Genomic DNA, 16,313 nt, shown 5'->3' on the forward strand with positions numbered 1-16,313 from the left:
CTATTTCACAAAATAGAGAAATGGAGGCTCAGTGAAGGAAAAAGCAAATTGCTCAAGTGTGAAGGAGACAGAACTAGAACTCTACTCTCCTCAAATACTAGTACACTGTTTTTTGCCATTCTAACTTTCTCTTATATAAAATTATAAGAAGATCCTTCCAAAGGCTTGTCTATTGTCATTTATTTCATCCAAGAAATCAAGTCATTTATTTCATCCAAGAAATCCTAACTCTGTCTTAGGATACTACAAGAGGGGTTCTCTTTGGGATGGGAGAAGAGCAAAGCAATTCAGGATATGGACAGTCCATCTTGTAGTAAAGAAAACTACATCATTAGCTAGAAGCAGCCAGCCAAGAACAGTGGTCCAGAAATTGGGTCTGATCCCAGTAAACTTGGGATATTCCTTTCTCCTTCTGTAATGGGTAGGTCTTGCTCAGTGGTTTTCAACTTTATTACTATTTTAACAGCTCCCTGCCTCCTTACTCTCCCAAAAAGAAAATCACACAAAATGTGAAAATATAAAGAACAAGTGCAGTGGCCCACACCTGTAATCTCAGCACTTTAGGAGGCCAAGGCAAGAGGATCACTTGGGCCCAGAAGTTTGAAATCTGCCTGGACAATGTAGCCAAATCCTTTCTCTACAAACAAATAAAAATATCTGGGCATGATGACATGCACCTGTAGTCCCAGCTACTTGGGAGGCTAAGGCAGGAGGATCTTTTGATCTCAGGCGCTATGATCATGCTCCTGCATTCTAGCCTAGCTGACAGAGGAAGATTTTGTCTCAAAAAAAAAAAAAAAAGGACATAAAAGTAGAGTTGTTCTGACCAAAGGGAGTTTGCAGCTTACCAGGCAGATCAGCCAAATATTCTGCAACCCACTGGACTAGCAGCTTGCAGGGGGAAATAGAGAGCTCTAGGTCTGACCTTCTAAAATTCTTTTCATCTTAGCTCTGTCACTGATTCCTTATAGGACTCTTAGGATCTGCTGGGCTTACATTTCCCCATCTGTAACATAAGGTGGATGGACTAGTTGACCTCTAAAGGCTCTTTTTCCTGTGATTTCAGGGAAGAGTTCCTAGCTATCCCCATGGTAGAGAACTATGAAGAAAGAAAATCATGAGTAAAGCTCCATGTCTATGTCCCGTAGAGCATCTTAGACTCTGGTGGCTCGGAACTTTCTAACTCTTCAGGCAGTTCCTAAAACACTAGGTGAATGGTGGCTCGGCAGATAAGCAGGAAGGCAAGCACCCCCACCCTCCCTTGCACAGGAAACTAGCTACATCCTCTTTTCCCCACCCTAGGCAGCACATCTCCAAAGTTCCCCAACAGAAGCAGTGGGGGCAGGGAGAATAGGATGAGAGGTCCTGAAAGGAAGCCAAGCATACAAATCACCTCAGAGTGCTAAGGAGCCATTTGGGGCCAGGGAAACAACTAGGGCCCTGGAAAAGAGCAACGAAGTAGATCTATTCTCTACTAGGGCCTAGCTCCCTAATAAAATCTTGCCAAAATGGCCCATAGCTGTAAGTGATCACAAGAAATCACAAGACATATGCTGGTACAGTGAGCTCTCTGCCTTCACCTACTCCACCCCACTGAGTTTCTACAGGCCAAAGTGTACCTAAGAAAGGTACAGTCTTTCTTAAAGAACACAGACACACCATGGGTAGGGGTGGGATTTTATGTAAGTGAACACTCAAGAATATAGACGCTCTTCACGTCTCTCAAAACCAAGGGGGTTGGTACCAATCTTCATGGCTGTATCACCAGCCCATTTTCCCCTACCCACCCTAATACCCGGTGACTGGGGCCCAGCCCTTTCCACATCCTGTTCTCAGACAACACAAGGCTGCCTGAGGAAAGATAATGTCATTACCACACTTCCCCTCCCTGGAGGAGGCTTTGGTTTACTGGGGAGGAAGCTAGAGTTTGCTCCCTGACCAGGATGAATAATCTGCAGTAAATCCCCCAGTTTCACAGAGACAGGAAAGGTGACCAGCTGACAACACTAGGAGCATCATCCACATTTAGAGAATCCGTGCCTAGAGATAGATGATTATAGTCCAAAGTCCTTTTGAAAAAATGAGTTTTCTGGAAAAATACAAATTGGCAGCTACTGCTATAGTTGGACACCGGAAGACTACATGCTAATGGTGTTCTTGGATTAACAAACCAGGAGATGCAAAAATAAAATAAAATTATATTGTAGAAAGGCTTCCAAATGTCACTCAGTCTCACTATAAAGAGGTTTTAGATGTCAGCATAGCATTTCTGCTAAGCAGCATGATTTAATAGGCCTAGAATGGCTTTGACCACTTCAGAAAATAAAATTATTTCAGACCCACAGGAACAGCTCTCCAGACAAACTTCAAAAAGGAATGGGCAGTGAGGAGGGTACCATAGCCTGAACCCACTCACTGTCGAATCTCCTCTCATTTCTCTCTATCTCTTACTACCTGGCTCCTACCTGTCTTCCTTTCCAAGCCTATAAATACAACAAAGAATATGACTGAACATTTCATCTGAGTATTCAGGGAAGCTCTCCTTCCTCATACAGTTTAATAAGTTGGAAGGCAGATGTCATCCCACAGCACTACCCCACTAAGTGTGGCATGATCCTTGGCTGAGCTTTGATAAGAGGACTTTGGCCAGCCACTCCTAAGCACGATATCTATCCCCAGTCCTACCCAGCCTTTTGCTGCCCCACACCTAATCTTACAGCCTAATGCAACTGTCGCTCCCATCAAGGAACAAGGTTTATCACATTGGCCTTAAGAAAATAGTGACTCTTGAAAATACCTAGTTCCAGTGGATGTGCTCAAGGCTGAAGGGTGGCCTCATAACCCTTAAATCTTCCTTAGGTGCCTATGTTTACAGCCACTACTTCATAGTCTTCCTTTTTATGGCCATCTTCCTAGAAGCAGAGATATACAGAGAGAGCCCAAACAATGGTCTTGGCTCTATGGATCTATTATTGCTTTGGACAAGTCCTTTGTTGGGCTTAGGGGGAAGATTAGTAAGAGAACACATGGTATCCAGGTTATTAGTTTTGGTTCTTACATAACTTAAGATAACTTTTCTAAATGCTGGCTTTGTTTTCTTGTTTTTGTTGTTTTTTGTTTTTGTTTTTGAGTTGATAAAAGCAATAATACCAGGTTTTTAGCACCCCTACCACCACAAACATTCAGTCTTCACACCCCCTAATGCTAAGGTGAGCATTCATAAACCCACTCAGCTCCCCCCACATACACATACACACATCAATTCCAAGATTAAAGGGAAAGGGGAATTCCTGGTGCTCTGTGTAGAGATAGCATGTACAGACACAGAGGAAAGAAACATAATATATGCCTTCCAAATGACACAAAGAAACATAGGATAAGTTAAAACCCTCCCAAAGGCATGAAGTTAAAGATCTTAACTTCCTCATCTCCTTGATCTTCTTCTTCCCAGTATCTATCAGAAGAGAATGAATAAGAGGCCTTTCCGCCACCTGGGTATCAGACACCAGCTCAACAGAATAGGGGGAGACGTGTGCCACAGGCAGAGACAGAAATCCCTGAAGACAAAGCCAGACATGGTGGTCTAAGGTTCAAGATACACGTAGGAAGTCAACTCTTTTTCCACAGCCCCAGTGAGATACTAGTTTAACTTAATGAGCATTCTCCACTGTAGCTCCTAACCTCCAGGGAATCACTCTTCAGAACGCGAGAGAGCCTACTACAACACACTTTCAATCCATGCGAAAAACCTATCTACCTACAGATAGACCTGGAAGGACAACCAGACTAACACACTTACCAACACACTTACACACACACTCTCTCATACACATAGACGTACACACACAAAGAAGAAGTGAAAGCCACCAGTACAGCAAAGGCCTGGGCTGGGCCCCAGTCAAGACTGCCTGGCTTCTGCAAAGGGGCAAGGACCCACTGATTTCACAAAGTGTTTTTCCTCTTGAATAAAGGTTCCTCTGATCATTTTCTCTTCTGCACATTCTCCATTCTTCCCATCTCATAACCATCCTTTCTATCCTGAGTCTTATACACCTCTTCTCCTTTTCCCCTACTCCCTCATCTTGGGTCTTTCAAGCTCCCAGAGCTGGGGTTCTTCTTTACAAAGCAAAAGCAGAACCCACACAGATTCTCAGACTGTTCCTTGCTAATAAACCACAGCAGAAGGCACAGTGGGATTTACCACAAACTAGACCAGTTATCAGTATCACTGTTTCAAGTATCAGTTTCCTCATCTATTAATATTATAAAAAAATATAGACAGAGATAGCACAGCCCAGGGAGCATAGTTATAAATTAAAGGCAGAGCTTGAATCCTAATATTCTTTGATTTTAATTTCTTTTAAAGGGAAATAGGACACTTATCAAGCTTCAATTTTGACAGGTACCCTACTAAATATACTCTCATACTCCTGAGCTCTTTTAACTCACATAAATCCCAGTGAAGTATCATTACTATCCTCCATTTTAAAGATGGAGAAACTATAGTTTAGAGAAATTAAATGCCTTACCTGAGGTAATACAGCTACACATAATGACAGAAAGTAATTCAATAATTTGCCTACTTGCTTTATTTTATAGCTATTACTCTCCCTACTCTTGAACCACTTTGAGCAATGCTGACCAGATCCTGGCCCCAGAAACGTCACAAGAAGAACTGAGGCAACTCTACTTGGGATATACACCACTGTCACCTAAAAAACACTTAACCTAACCTCACTCCCTTACTATCCACAAATATGCTTCAGTCCTTAAAGGGCAGAAATGTCTTTGCACATTCCTCATGCCTACTACTAGGGATAAGGTGCAGGATGTTAGGAGCATTAGGAAGGGGAAAGGACAATCAGCCCTAGTGAGTGCTGCTGAGCCATTTGAGCCCTGAATGTTATTCCTGATCAAGAATCCCAGTGGTTGAGTCACCCAGGCCTAGTAGCCTGGTGCTAGGTAGGTATCTACAATCCTGAGTATGTTCAAAGAGGGCAGGCACAGCAGCAGAGAAAAGAGAAGACATTACAGAATATACCTAAGACAACTCCTCTCAGAATTCTGACCTTTCCAGGAGAGCTACTTAGCCTTGGCACCATACTCCCTCCACTCTAGGATTCCCAAATACCTGGCATGAATGAGGATGAGTTCCCAAATAGGCATGTACACACATAGACACACAACAGCTAATGGGGTGCAAAGGGCACAAGTGCTACAGATGGAGTTAGGAATGCTTCCTTTGGCTGGGTTAGTCTATCACTAGAGCTACACTGTAGTATCACTCCCATAACTCCCAAAGAATCTTAATGTATTGTTCCAAAAGTACCCAAGATTGTCTCTATCAAGGTATGGTCCCACAAGAACTCAAAGGAAGTACCTTCTCAAAAAAGCCAGTTTTGATTTAGGTGGCTCAACAAAACAAGGGATAAAGTATAGGGGAAAGAAGGGTAAAAGCTGGCCCCAGCTCTGGAATCTCCTGTTGAATATAGCTTAGGACTTTTGTGTTTGTGTTTTCAAATCTCTTTAATTACTATCAATAACAGCTGTAGACTTGCTAGATTTGGCACCATTTGGGATGAAAAGCAAAGTTTTACAAAGAAACAGTGAGCTGAACGAAAGCATCATCTAGCAGGTTATTTCTACAGCAAAAAAGGATACTTTGGGCTCGGCGCCTGTGGCTCAAGCGGCTAAGGCGCCTGTGGCTCAAGCGGCTAACGTGGCGGGTTCGAATCCCCAGCCCGGGCCCGCCAAACAACAATGATGGCTGCAACCAAAAAATGGCCAGGCGTTGTGGTGGGCACCTGTAGTCCCAGCTACTTGGGAGGCTGAGGCAGGAGACTCGCTTGAGCCCAGGAGTTGGAGGTTGCTGTGAGGGTGATGCCATGGCACTCTACCCAGGGGGATAGCCTGAGGCTCCGTCTCAAAAAAAAAAAGGATACTTTTTTTTTTTTTTTGCATTTTCTGGCCGGGGCTGGGTTTGAACCCACCACCTCCAGCATATGGGGCCAGGGCCCTACCCTTTTGAGCCACAAGCGCTGCCTCATTTTTTTTTTTTTTGAGCCTAGCTAAAGTGCCATGGCCTCAACCTAGCTCACAGCAACCTCAAACTTTGGGACTCAAGTGATCCTCCTGCCTCAGCCTCCTGAGTAGCTGGGACTACAGGTATCTACCACGATACCCAGCTAATATTTCTAGTTTTAGCAGAGACAAGGTCTTCCTCTTGCTCAGACTGGTCTTGAACTTCTGAACCCAAGCAATCTTTTCACTTCAATCTCCCAAAGTGTTAGAATTACAGGCATGAGCCATAGAGCCCAGCAATACAATTTTATTTTCTAGCCACAGGTGGCTAGAACTCCAAGTATACACCAGAAGGAGACAGAGTTGTTTGGTTAGTTAGTCACCAACATGGAAGGGAGTTATGAGCGGCTACAAGCAAGACAATCATAAGCTAGGTGTCAAAGGATTCAAGTGTATCTTGCTCAGGAAAAAGGTTATCAATAAAAGAGTAATGAGTAGGTAAGAAATGAGCTTACAAATTGGTAGTCTAAAGGATAGACTACTAGGCATTGACATACTGTTTCTATGGGCCACATATGGTCTCTGTTACACATTCTTTTTGCTTTTTAAAATAATGTTTTTGAAAAATGTAAAACCTATTCTTCAGTACATAGAAAACAAACCTCATGGGCAAGTTTGCCAATTTCTAGACTAGACCAAATATCAGTAAGTGATAACTCTACTGACTACCTGCAAGGCCTCAAACCTGGACCACTTAGCTCTCTTTACATTTTACTTTCAATAGAAGATGAGCAGAATGTGTTTTATCTGAAAATTAGCCAAAGATAACTGGCCCACATACCAGATAATCATACACAGTAGTCTAATCCCTTCATATACAAAGGGATTAAAGAGAAAATAGATAATAATTTTAGACTACTAACCATCTTTCCCAAAAGCACATTCACATAGCAGGAAGCACCTCGTTCTCAGGCCTCTGGCTCAAACCCCTTGACCTTAGAGAGTAAGACTCATGTGTGAAGATGAAAGAAAGAAGAAGGATACCACTCCTAACTGGTTTATTAAGGGCTCTCCCTGTACCTAAAAAATGGTTTGGTGAATAAAAGGAAACCAAGTTGGAGATGGGACAGAGAGGCTGAAAATGAAACTAAGCCAACCATAAAGTTTCAATGCTAAAGACCTCCATTAGCAGCAAATACTGTACTCAGGCCTTTCTCTTCTGGACTAGTTCTAGGACGTTCATGATGTGGTTGGCCCTTCTTTCAGGAGCTCGCTTCTAACCTCCCACTCTGGCTCTTTATACTTGTCCCTCCTATAGGAAAAAAAAAAGAAAAGAAAGAAAAATATAATATATATATATATATATATGAAAGTATATATACCCAAAAAGTCAACTACTGCTATGAACTGTGGGCAGGCCTCTAGATAAAAGGGGTGCTATAGATAGCAACCCTAAGATGCAGTCCTTTCCTCTTTCCTTAGATTCCACAGTCTTTAGCCAGAATATACGAGGCTTCTTGGGAACCTGATTGGATCAAAAAGAAAGGATAGAGGAAAAAATAGCCTCAAACCAATTCAGCAGCTATTGAACTCCTGCAAAGTATGGTGACATTTTATTGTGTACTGGAAATACAGTACACAATACTGTATTACTGTAATACTGAAATAAAGCCTTTCTTTAAGGTGTTTCCCATCTAATAGGGAAAAACATAATTCTTGGATGTCATAGAAGGAAGTATGTATTATAACTACCCCAAATCTCCCAGTCATCTTTCTTCCCCAAGAAAAAGGTCCTGTTAAGACTGGTAAGAGAAAAGAAACCCAAAGTATCCTTCTGCTATTCCTTAATTCTCTCCACTAAGTATCTTCCCATGCTCCTAGAAGGACTTGGAATAAAACCCCCTTTCCTACCATAAGAGGAGTATAATCTGGGTGTCACACATAAAACAGTGAGAAATAATCAAAGACTACACCATGATAGGGTGTGCCAGGGTATATGGCAGATTTTGATGTACTATGAAAGGATGAGAGCAGCAGAGGCCATGGCATAGAAGAGGCTGCTCTATGGTTGGTCTCACTCCCCAGTCAGGTATAAAGGCCATCAAGCCAAAGCATTAAGCAGAGAACAAGCAGTCCTCAGTTCTCAAGTACCCTACTTTGGACACAATACAGGGCCCTAGCTCAGCACTTCCATATGGGGAGTGAAGTCACCAGGTCCTTGGGTTCTTAACTCACTAACTTTCTATAATATTCCCATTAACTGAATGCCTTGGTATTCACAGTATTACTCACCTCCCATTCTCTCCCATCCCCAAAGCTACTGGTTCGCACATGTCTGGACAGTGAATTCACTCTCTTAAAAAGGGGTGCTTACCTCCCTTGGATCCAGTTAGTTACTCCAAACCTCATCCTTTCCTCCAGCACTTGTGGATTGGGAGCTTTAATTCCTATTCCCTCCATGCCCTCTGACCAAGTTTACAGGATTCCCAACTGAGCTGTCAGGGCCAACTTAACTCAAGCTATTCTAGAGTAAAAAGAACCCTGGGTCAAGCCTCACCTCAGTTCAGCTGTATCCATTCCATGTGGGTATGGGCACAGATCTTCTCAACTTTCTGAGGTTCTGTTTTCTTGTACATAACAAGGAAGTTTCCATTACATATGATTATCAAACTTTGCCCAATGTTGGAATCCCCTTTAAAAACATTGATGCCCAAAGCCCTAACCTAAATCAATTAATCAGGGTTTACATATGTTTCTACAAACTATCCAAGATTAATTGGACAGACAAGCTACACTTCCCTCAGTACACAGTGGCCAAGGTGGATCAGAAGGCAGAGTGCCTAGCTGGCTCCATGCAAAACTCAGCCCCTTACTATAAGAAGGGAAGCTCTAACAGTTAACATTTAGCTTCATTTTAGCCCATAGGTTCTCGAATTCAAATTCCCCTTTTCTAAACCTTGCTTCAAATCTGCAAGAAAAAAAAATAAAATGTATCAGCACTAGCAGATCCAACCCCACATGCTTGGACATCAAGCAATCATTACAACTTTTTCTTTGTCTAAAGGACCAGGCTTTTATGAACTTGTTTCTTTCATGTCCCACACACAGTCTCTGTGACCCAACTTTAAGAACTTCTCATCCTACACAGAAGGAATAGTGACAAGAGGGAGCAGCTCTCCTTGCCTCCACAGCTTTTGGCTGCTCTACTAACATATTGCCATGTAAGAGTGTCATATTCCTGAGTACTTATCACCTGCTTGTAACCAGAAACTACCTATCTAGGGACTATGCTAAAATATCCACTCCATGGTATCAGTTTTGTTCCCTAAGAACTACCTCTCTAGAGCACTTCTTTCCTCCTTAACCACATCAGGTCTGGACTAATGCCTGCCACTTTCACCTGCTCACCTTTCCACCCAGTTGGGCTCTTGAACACTCCCAAGGCCCTTCTATGTAGGTCTACCTTCCAAAATCCAGGCAAATCTGGCCACTTTCAACTTTACAGAGCTGGTAAGATTTGCCTGTTTGACTCAGTTCCCAGAGAAGAAAACCATTTGAGACATGTACCACCATCCCTCTACCCATGTTGGAGCAGATCAGCCTCCACTGTTTAGGGAAGTGTAACATTTCTGAATAAATATAAAAAAACTTCAGAGAAAGAAGAGCCTTCCAGGATTAGCCAGGTCAACCCCTTGAGGAACAGACTATGGCCCAGAAAGGGGCAACTGCTTCATCAAGATTGCCCTGGGAAGGTAGCAGCAGGGCCCAGACTAAATCAAACTCCAAAGGAGTATCCCATCCACGATTCCTCTACTTCCTCTTCTCAACAAGAAGTTGGATCAATAATCTTCTTCATCCCAAGATGCAAACAAGACCCTACATTAGCTAGGTCTAAGCAGTCCCCAAACAATTCTCACTTGCTAATAAGTAATTCCTATGCATGGCAAATCCAAGTTATTGGTTCAACCAGGTGGAAAGCATGACTAGACTTGAAGGGCAATAGTCTGACACTAACGAGAAAGGTAGCACAGGAAGCCAGCTGCAAAACAAGAGTCTGGGAGAGCACAAACAACATAATAGGTGGCCATGCTCACATAGCCCTCAACTGCTAGAATTATCTCTAAACATTATTCTTGACTCACGATTTTTTAAAAGAAAGACTGAGGCTCGGTGCCTATAGCTCAACGGGCTAAGGCGCCAGCCACGTACACCTAAGGTGGCGGGTTCGAATCCCCAGCCCGGACCCGCCAAACAACAATGACGGCTGCAACCAAAAAATGGCCGGGCGTTGTGGCGGGCGCCTGTGGTCCCAGCTACTTGGGAGACGGAGGCAGGAGACTCGCTTGAGCCCAGGAGTTGGAGGTTGCTGTGAGCTGTAATGCCATGGCACTCTACCCAGGGGGACAGCTTGAGGCTCTGTCTCAAAAAAAAATAAAATAAAAAATAAAAGAAAGACTGAAGAGATGTTAGGCAACTACTGGAGTAAGGGAAAGGCCAAATGTTTAAAGTTGAAATTTCCTTTCTAGCTTTAGAACTCTGTCCTAACTATGACTGGAGCCTAAGTCCAGGCCTTTATCAAACACTTGTCTTCCCTTTCCACACCCCACCTTGTGCATATTCTAAAAGCCATAGTCTGTCTCCCATTCAAGTCTTGTCTCCATCACTTGCTATAGTGTCACTTAATCTCTTTGAGCCTCAGTTTCCCCATATAAAAATGTAGGGATAATTCCTAACTTGCCAACTGAAGAGTTGATGAAAATCAAATGACATGACATTAGCAATAAAAAGGGGCTTTCCAACTATGAAGCATATTACAGATGTAGACAATTATCATTATTTTAACATTGGAAGAAAATTACAGGGCAATGTCTGCCAACCTATAAAGAGATTCCTTCAACTTACATCAGACTGAGCTGTTTAAAATACAGAACTACTTGGAAAGTAGGTAGCTATGCCCTAAAATTAAGACTCCCTCTCAGCTTTTAACCCTAGAATTTCCTTTTCTATGCTGCTAAAACATCAAGAGCTTCTAGAGGAACTTTCCAAAGAGGTCTCTGATGGCTCTTTCAAGATTTTCTTTAGCCTTGGCTCTTCCTGTCAAAGGTTGAATCCTAAACAGTGTGGAGAAGGGAGAACTACTCAAACACTCCCCAGAAAAACATTCCTTGAACACTCTTACATATGGTCTTCTCTATCTCAAACCTTTGAAGGGTTGCGTCCTTCCCATTGCCAGTGTCATAAATTTGTTACCCCTACCTGAGTTCACACCCTGGAGGGATGATGAGTGATGGTATAAATGACCTAAGAAGTAGATGCCTATCACTTTCCTAGTTCCAGAGAGTAAATTTCACTTTTTTCAGTTACCCACATTAACTTAAGAGTAACACCCTATGGATTACGCAGTAACAGCACTATAACCACTTTACTTGGGAAATTTTGGTAGCATGTTTATTAAGTAATTACATATTATTTGGACTATGAGAAGAGCTTACATTCCTTGAGTTCATGTAGCCCTCCACAGGTAGCAGGAAGAAGAAAGTTCTATTATGGATAGTTGAGAGCTGATTATATGGCAATGCCTCATTGATCTTAAATAATCTATAAATGAACTGTTTCACAGAAGTGAACTCTTCCTGATAACTGAGGCATACCCTTTTAAGAATTATAACCATTCTTAATGGTGAGCTGAATGTCTTTCATCTATTGACACACTCTACTGCCTTTGTCAGTAGAGGCCATTAAAGCATGATGTAAACTTCTCTGAGCATGTGAATCCTGTACACTTGATTTTCTACAGAACAAACTTTGACAGTTTCCCACCAACTCTGAAACTAACATTACCAATGGGAGAAAGGGAGGCTAGGGAGGTTGGGATTTCCCCAGGGTCACACAACAAGTAAGTACAGATACAGATCTTTCTCATAAGCCTGGCTATAATAAATGACTTTAGATTAATACCTTCTCAAGTAGCAAAAAAAATTCTTTGAAAAGTCAATCCCTTGCTCTTTCTTGGAGTAAGATCTCAGAACTTTACTCTCCCTGCCCCAGTAACATTCAGAAAAGTCCAGTCACTCAGAGTCTATAGGCAGCTTCTAATGCCTGATGCAGCCTATAGGCCTGGCCTAGTCAGGGTCAACCTCTGGTTGGTAGAGGCTTCCAGGATTAAAACCTCAGCAAGCAGCTGTGCTCCACCTACTGTGGAAGTCTGGGAACAAAGAGGAGAAGGGTAGGGCCTTTCATGAGTGGGAAGAAGAAAGCCAGCATTTCTGGTAATGCTACTTCTGCTTCTCTCCTGGCCTGACTCCTACAAAAAGATCAATACCCTCAAGCTAGAAAGCTTCTAAGACTGGGGTCAACAGCTACAAGATTAGAATCTTTTTCAAAATAGATCATGTGTTTATTTAGATTTTCTATATCACTGTCTTCCTAAACTCTTCAACTAGTATAGCTCAGCTATAGCTGAATGCTCTTACAAATTCCATTTTTCCATCACCTAGACAAGATTCCTGGTATGTATATATCCTGGGGGGGATTCTAATCCACCTTCACTAACAAGTAACAGGACTTCCCACTGGTCTTCTTTAGGGAAGATTGAAAAGTCATGTGTTCCCCACCAACACATATATATATGCACATGGCTTCTTTCCTTCACCTCAGACAACTCTAGCAGTCAAGAGGAACAGACTTCTTAGTCAGGTACTTGAATTAAACTATCCCAAACTGGTAAAACCACAGAGCAGAGAGGGTACAGGAAAATGGCTTTTCTGGGCTTGGCGCCTGTGGCTCAAGCGGCTAAGGCGCCAGCCACATACACCTAAGGTGGCGGGTTCGAATCCCCAGCCCGGCCCGCCAAACAACAATGATGGCTGCAACCAAAAAATGGCCAGGCGTTGTGGCAGGCACTTGTAGTCCCAGCTACTTGGAAGGCTGAGGCAGGAGACTCGCTTGTGCCCGGGAGTTGGAGGTTGCTGTGAGCGTGATGCCATGACACTCTACCCAGGGGGATAGCTTGAGGCTCCGTCTCAAAAAAAAAAAAAAAAAAGAAAATGGCTTTTCTACGACCAATCACTTCACTAAGATCACTTAGATACAGATGAATTCACAATAATCTCTAGAGGTAGAGCCAGCTTGGAAAGGGGAGCAGCTCTCATGATCCTTCATCTAAACAGAAAGGTCCAAAAACCTCACCTTCTTCAGAAAGCCTTCCCTCTCAGGCAGGCAAGCCCTCACAATGTCCTTTTCATTTTACACTTAATGAAGAGGATGGTCCTTTTATCTGTGTTGATTTTTAAGTGTTCTTCCCACTTATCCATCTGCTTATTTATGAACCCATATAGGCTAAAGTCTGATTCGACATGAAAATATGGCCACAACATACTAAGTTTAAAAGAAATCTGCAGACAAATATGGATTTTCACTGTATGTGTTTTTAAGGATATATGTATATAAATTCATCTGAGCAAAGGTTATGTTGACATAACTAACTGATTAATAATGGTTCTTTCTGGAAAGTAGAGTCAGGAATAGAAGACAGGGAGCCTATATTTTTCAGTGCCATCTCATTTCTTACAGCAAATATGTGTTAATTTTATAATGAAAAAGAAATCTAAAATTGTAAAGTAAATACAGTCACTCTTTATTTAAGTATCCCTATCAAATAGCAGAAACTGTATCTGTTATTTCTTGTATGGTATCTAGCTCACCAGGGGAGAAATGAATGAAAGAAGCTTTTTGAAGACAAAGTGAACTTTAGAGGCTCTCTCTATTTTAGGGTGGCCAATCTTATCTAGTAAGCCTAAACCTATACTTCTCAAATGTTGGCCACACCCCTGTCTCAGGAGTAGATGGGAGGAAAAGTCCTCCTGCTGACCCCCAAATTATCCTACCTTAACCAAAACATGCCCAAATCTGCAAATATATGCAGCTCTAGGCCCTATGGCAGCCTAGGTGGGCAACAGTAGGAACAGCAGGATTGGACAGCCACTGGGTGTCTGCACCAACATGATGATTTCCAGGACTTCTCTACCATCTTCCTTGATCTGTACCTGGCTCTTTCCACCCCTGAGCACAGGGGCTAATCCCATCTCCAAACTTCAGGGGCACAATTCTCTACAGATTAAATTGCTCAGTGCAGCCCTTCCTGCTGGATATGCCATAATGGGCAGTGCATGTACAAAAAAATTTTAAACTGAGTAATGCCTCAAATATGTACTCCACAGCCAAACTCTGGGCTACCTCACAAAGACAGACAGAAATGATTGCATGGCTGCCTGTTAGAAACCACTGAAAGCTTTGATTTGGATATTACCGTTGGCATGAACACTGCTGTTATTGTGTAAAGACATGGGGAAAAGGGAGTGAAAATTGCTTATGAACAAGCTGGCCACTCACAGATAAACAGGCTTTCCAAAGTGCACAAGAGGGACAATGCCTTCACATTCCCTGGCACTACTCTCCTCTATTCTGCCAGAGACCAGCTAGGTTCACATTAGGTAGTTTTTAGTGGACTACCGGAATTGTTGTTTGGCTCTCTGGTAGACATGGCTAAAGGAGTCCAACTCAACAATAGTAGCTATTAACATATCTATTCAACAAATATTTATTGAGCACATACTTTATGCCAGGTACTGTGTTAGGTACTAAGTATACAATGGGCAGTGGGAAACGATATCTATTCTTTTTTTTTGAGACACAGTTTCACTTTGTTGCACTCAGTAGAATGCCATGGTGTCGCAGCTCATGGCGACCTCCAGCTCTTGGGCTTAAGCGATTCAATTGACTCAGCCTACCAAGTAGCTGGGATTAGAGGTGCCCACCACAATGCCTGGCTATTTTTTTGTTGCAGTTTGGCCAGGGCCAGGTTTGAACCCCCCACCCTTGGTATATGGGGCCAAGGCTGAGCCACGGGCATCACCCAATGATATCTATTCTTATGAAGCTTAGATACTAGTGGGCTAGACTGATAAAATTAAAAGAACACTATATTCATGAGAGTCCTAGCTTCAAGACTAGCTTCTGCTTTAAGCAAGTCCCTCTCCCTTACTGATTTACATTTGACCAATAGATCTTCCACAGGCTCAGGTTATTTGCTTGCTTACAAAACATAGAATCCTGAGGTTGAATGGGGGTTTAAAATGGCCAAGATAGCAGCAAGAGGCCATGGGTAGTAGGGTAGTATGTGGTGAAAACATAAGCACACTAGATGGAGAATCTCCAACCAAAGACTTCACAAGCTATTTCCCCAAGGTAGGTGGGATGGACAAGTCTCTGAAGAATATAGCCAGTGACATATTTGAAGATCTCTCCTTCCAACAGTGAATGATACACTTGAAATCAGAAGACCTGAAATGCACACAGTTTAACTGCAACTTCTATAAATATGTCTACTTCCAGCTAAAGGGATGTTAGGAACCTTCTACTCTAGTAGCACTTATTTGAGGCCAGAGAACTAAGGAGAAGGTGGTATCTCCCTCTGCAGCCACATGCAGCCATTCTTGAGTAGGGCTGTGCTGGGACCAGTAGGAACCATACTGTTCAGGTGAGTGGGGAGACAGTACTTCCCTGAATACCACCTACTAAAAAGAATCAGGCTGTGGGGTAACTATGTGAGGTTCAGAGAAACTGCCACCAACATTCTGGGCTCAGAGGCTTGATGGGAAACACATAGGACAGAACCTTAAGAGGCCAAATGGAAAAAAAAAAATTCTGAAGTGTCATGGACCTATCCTCCCTTCTCTGTGCCTTACACCTCATAGATAACTTTCAGATGCATTAGTGCACTGAATGAATCTTTATCATAATCCTAGGAATTCAGGTGCTATATCGCTTCTCGGCCTTTTGGCTAAGATCAAGTGTAGGAATTCAGGTGCTATTACACTTTCCATTCCAAAGATAACAAACTAAGATTTGGAATAGTTTAAGAAATTTGGAATTCGCAGTGAGTCAGGGCCAGCTACACTGTCTCTATAATTACATTCAGACCTATCCTTCCTAAAGGTGTTAATGTACTCTCTCCCCTTCTCAATGTATTTTCTCTATTATTAGTGCCTAAAATGCCCTAATAGGTGCACATCTGACACTGTTGGATCTCTTGCATACATTTTTACTGTTCTTTGTCACTATGTCTATCACAGATTAAATGTTCTTCAAAGGTTTCCCATTCCTAATACCCCATAACTGGAGAATGGCCTCTTTTTGAGGTAGGGGAGCTAGAAGTTTTAAAATCCATAAATTTACTAAAAGAGAATGCCTGGGAGCCAAGATAGCACATGCTAAGTATCATAACTGAAGTT

General features: G+C 42.5%; 1 protein-coding gene and 1 non-coding gene across 3 annotated transcripts in view; one reads left to right on the forward strand and one right to left on the reverse strand.

Annotated features, from left to right (window-relative positions):
* Positions 1 to 16,313, reverse strand: part of MSN (moesin) — a 72,609-nt gene that overhangs the window by 43,654 nt on the left and 12,642 nt on the right. The window contains exons 1-2 of one of the 2 annotated variants that reach the window (XM_023508846.1): positions 8,579 to 8,701; positions 7,202 to 7,333 (exon numbers count right to left, since the gene is read on the reverse strand). The exons of the other annotated variant lie outside the window; for it this stretch is intronic. Coding sequence (XP_023364614.1) covers positions 7,202 to 7,207 — 6 coding nt within the window. The 5' untranslated portion in view covers positions 7,208 to 7,333; positions 8,579 to 8,701. Of the gene's footprint in view, positions 1 to 7,201; positions 7,334 to 8,578; positions 8,702 to 16,313 lie in introns of those variants that run through there. 2 annotated transcript variants of the gene reach the window in all.
* Positions 15,843 to 16,034, forward strand: LOC111722590. Its single transcript, XR_002771339.1, has one exon. It is a non-coding gene; the product is annotated as a U2 spliceosomal RNA (small nuclear RNA).

This window comes from Otolemur garnettii, unplaced genomic scaffold (assembly GCF_000181295.1).
Source record: "Otolemur garnettii isolate 467f Iridium unplaced genomic scaffold, OtoGar3 scaffold00282, whole genome shotgun sequence".
Taxonomy (NCBI): domain Eukaryota; kingdom Metazoa; phylum Chordata; class Mammalia; order Primates; family Galagidae; genus Otolemur; species Otolemur garnettii.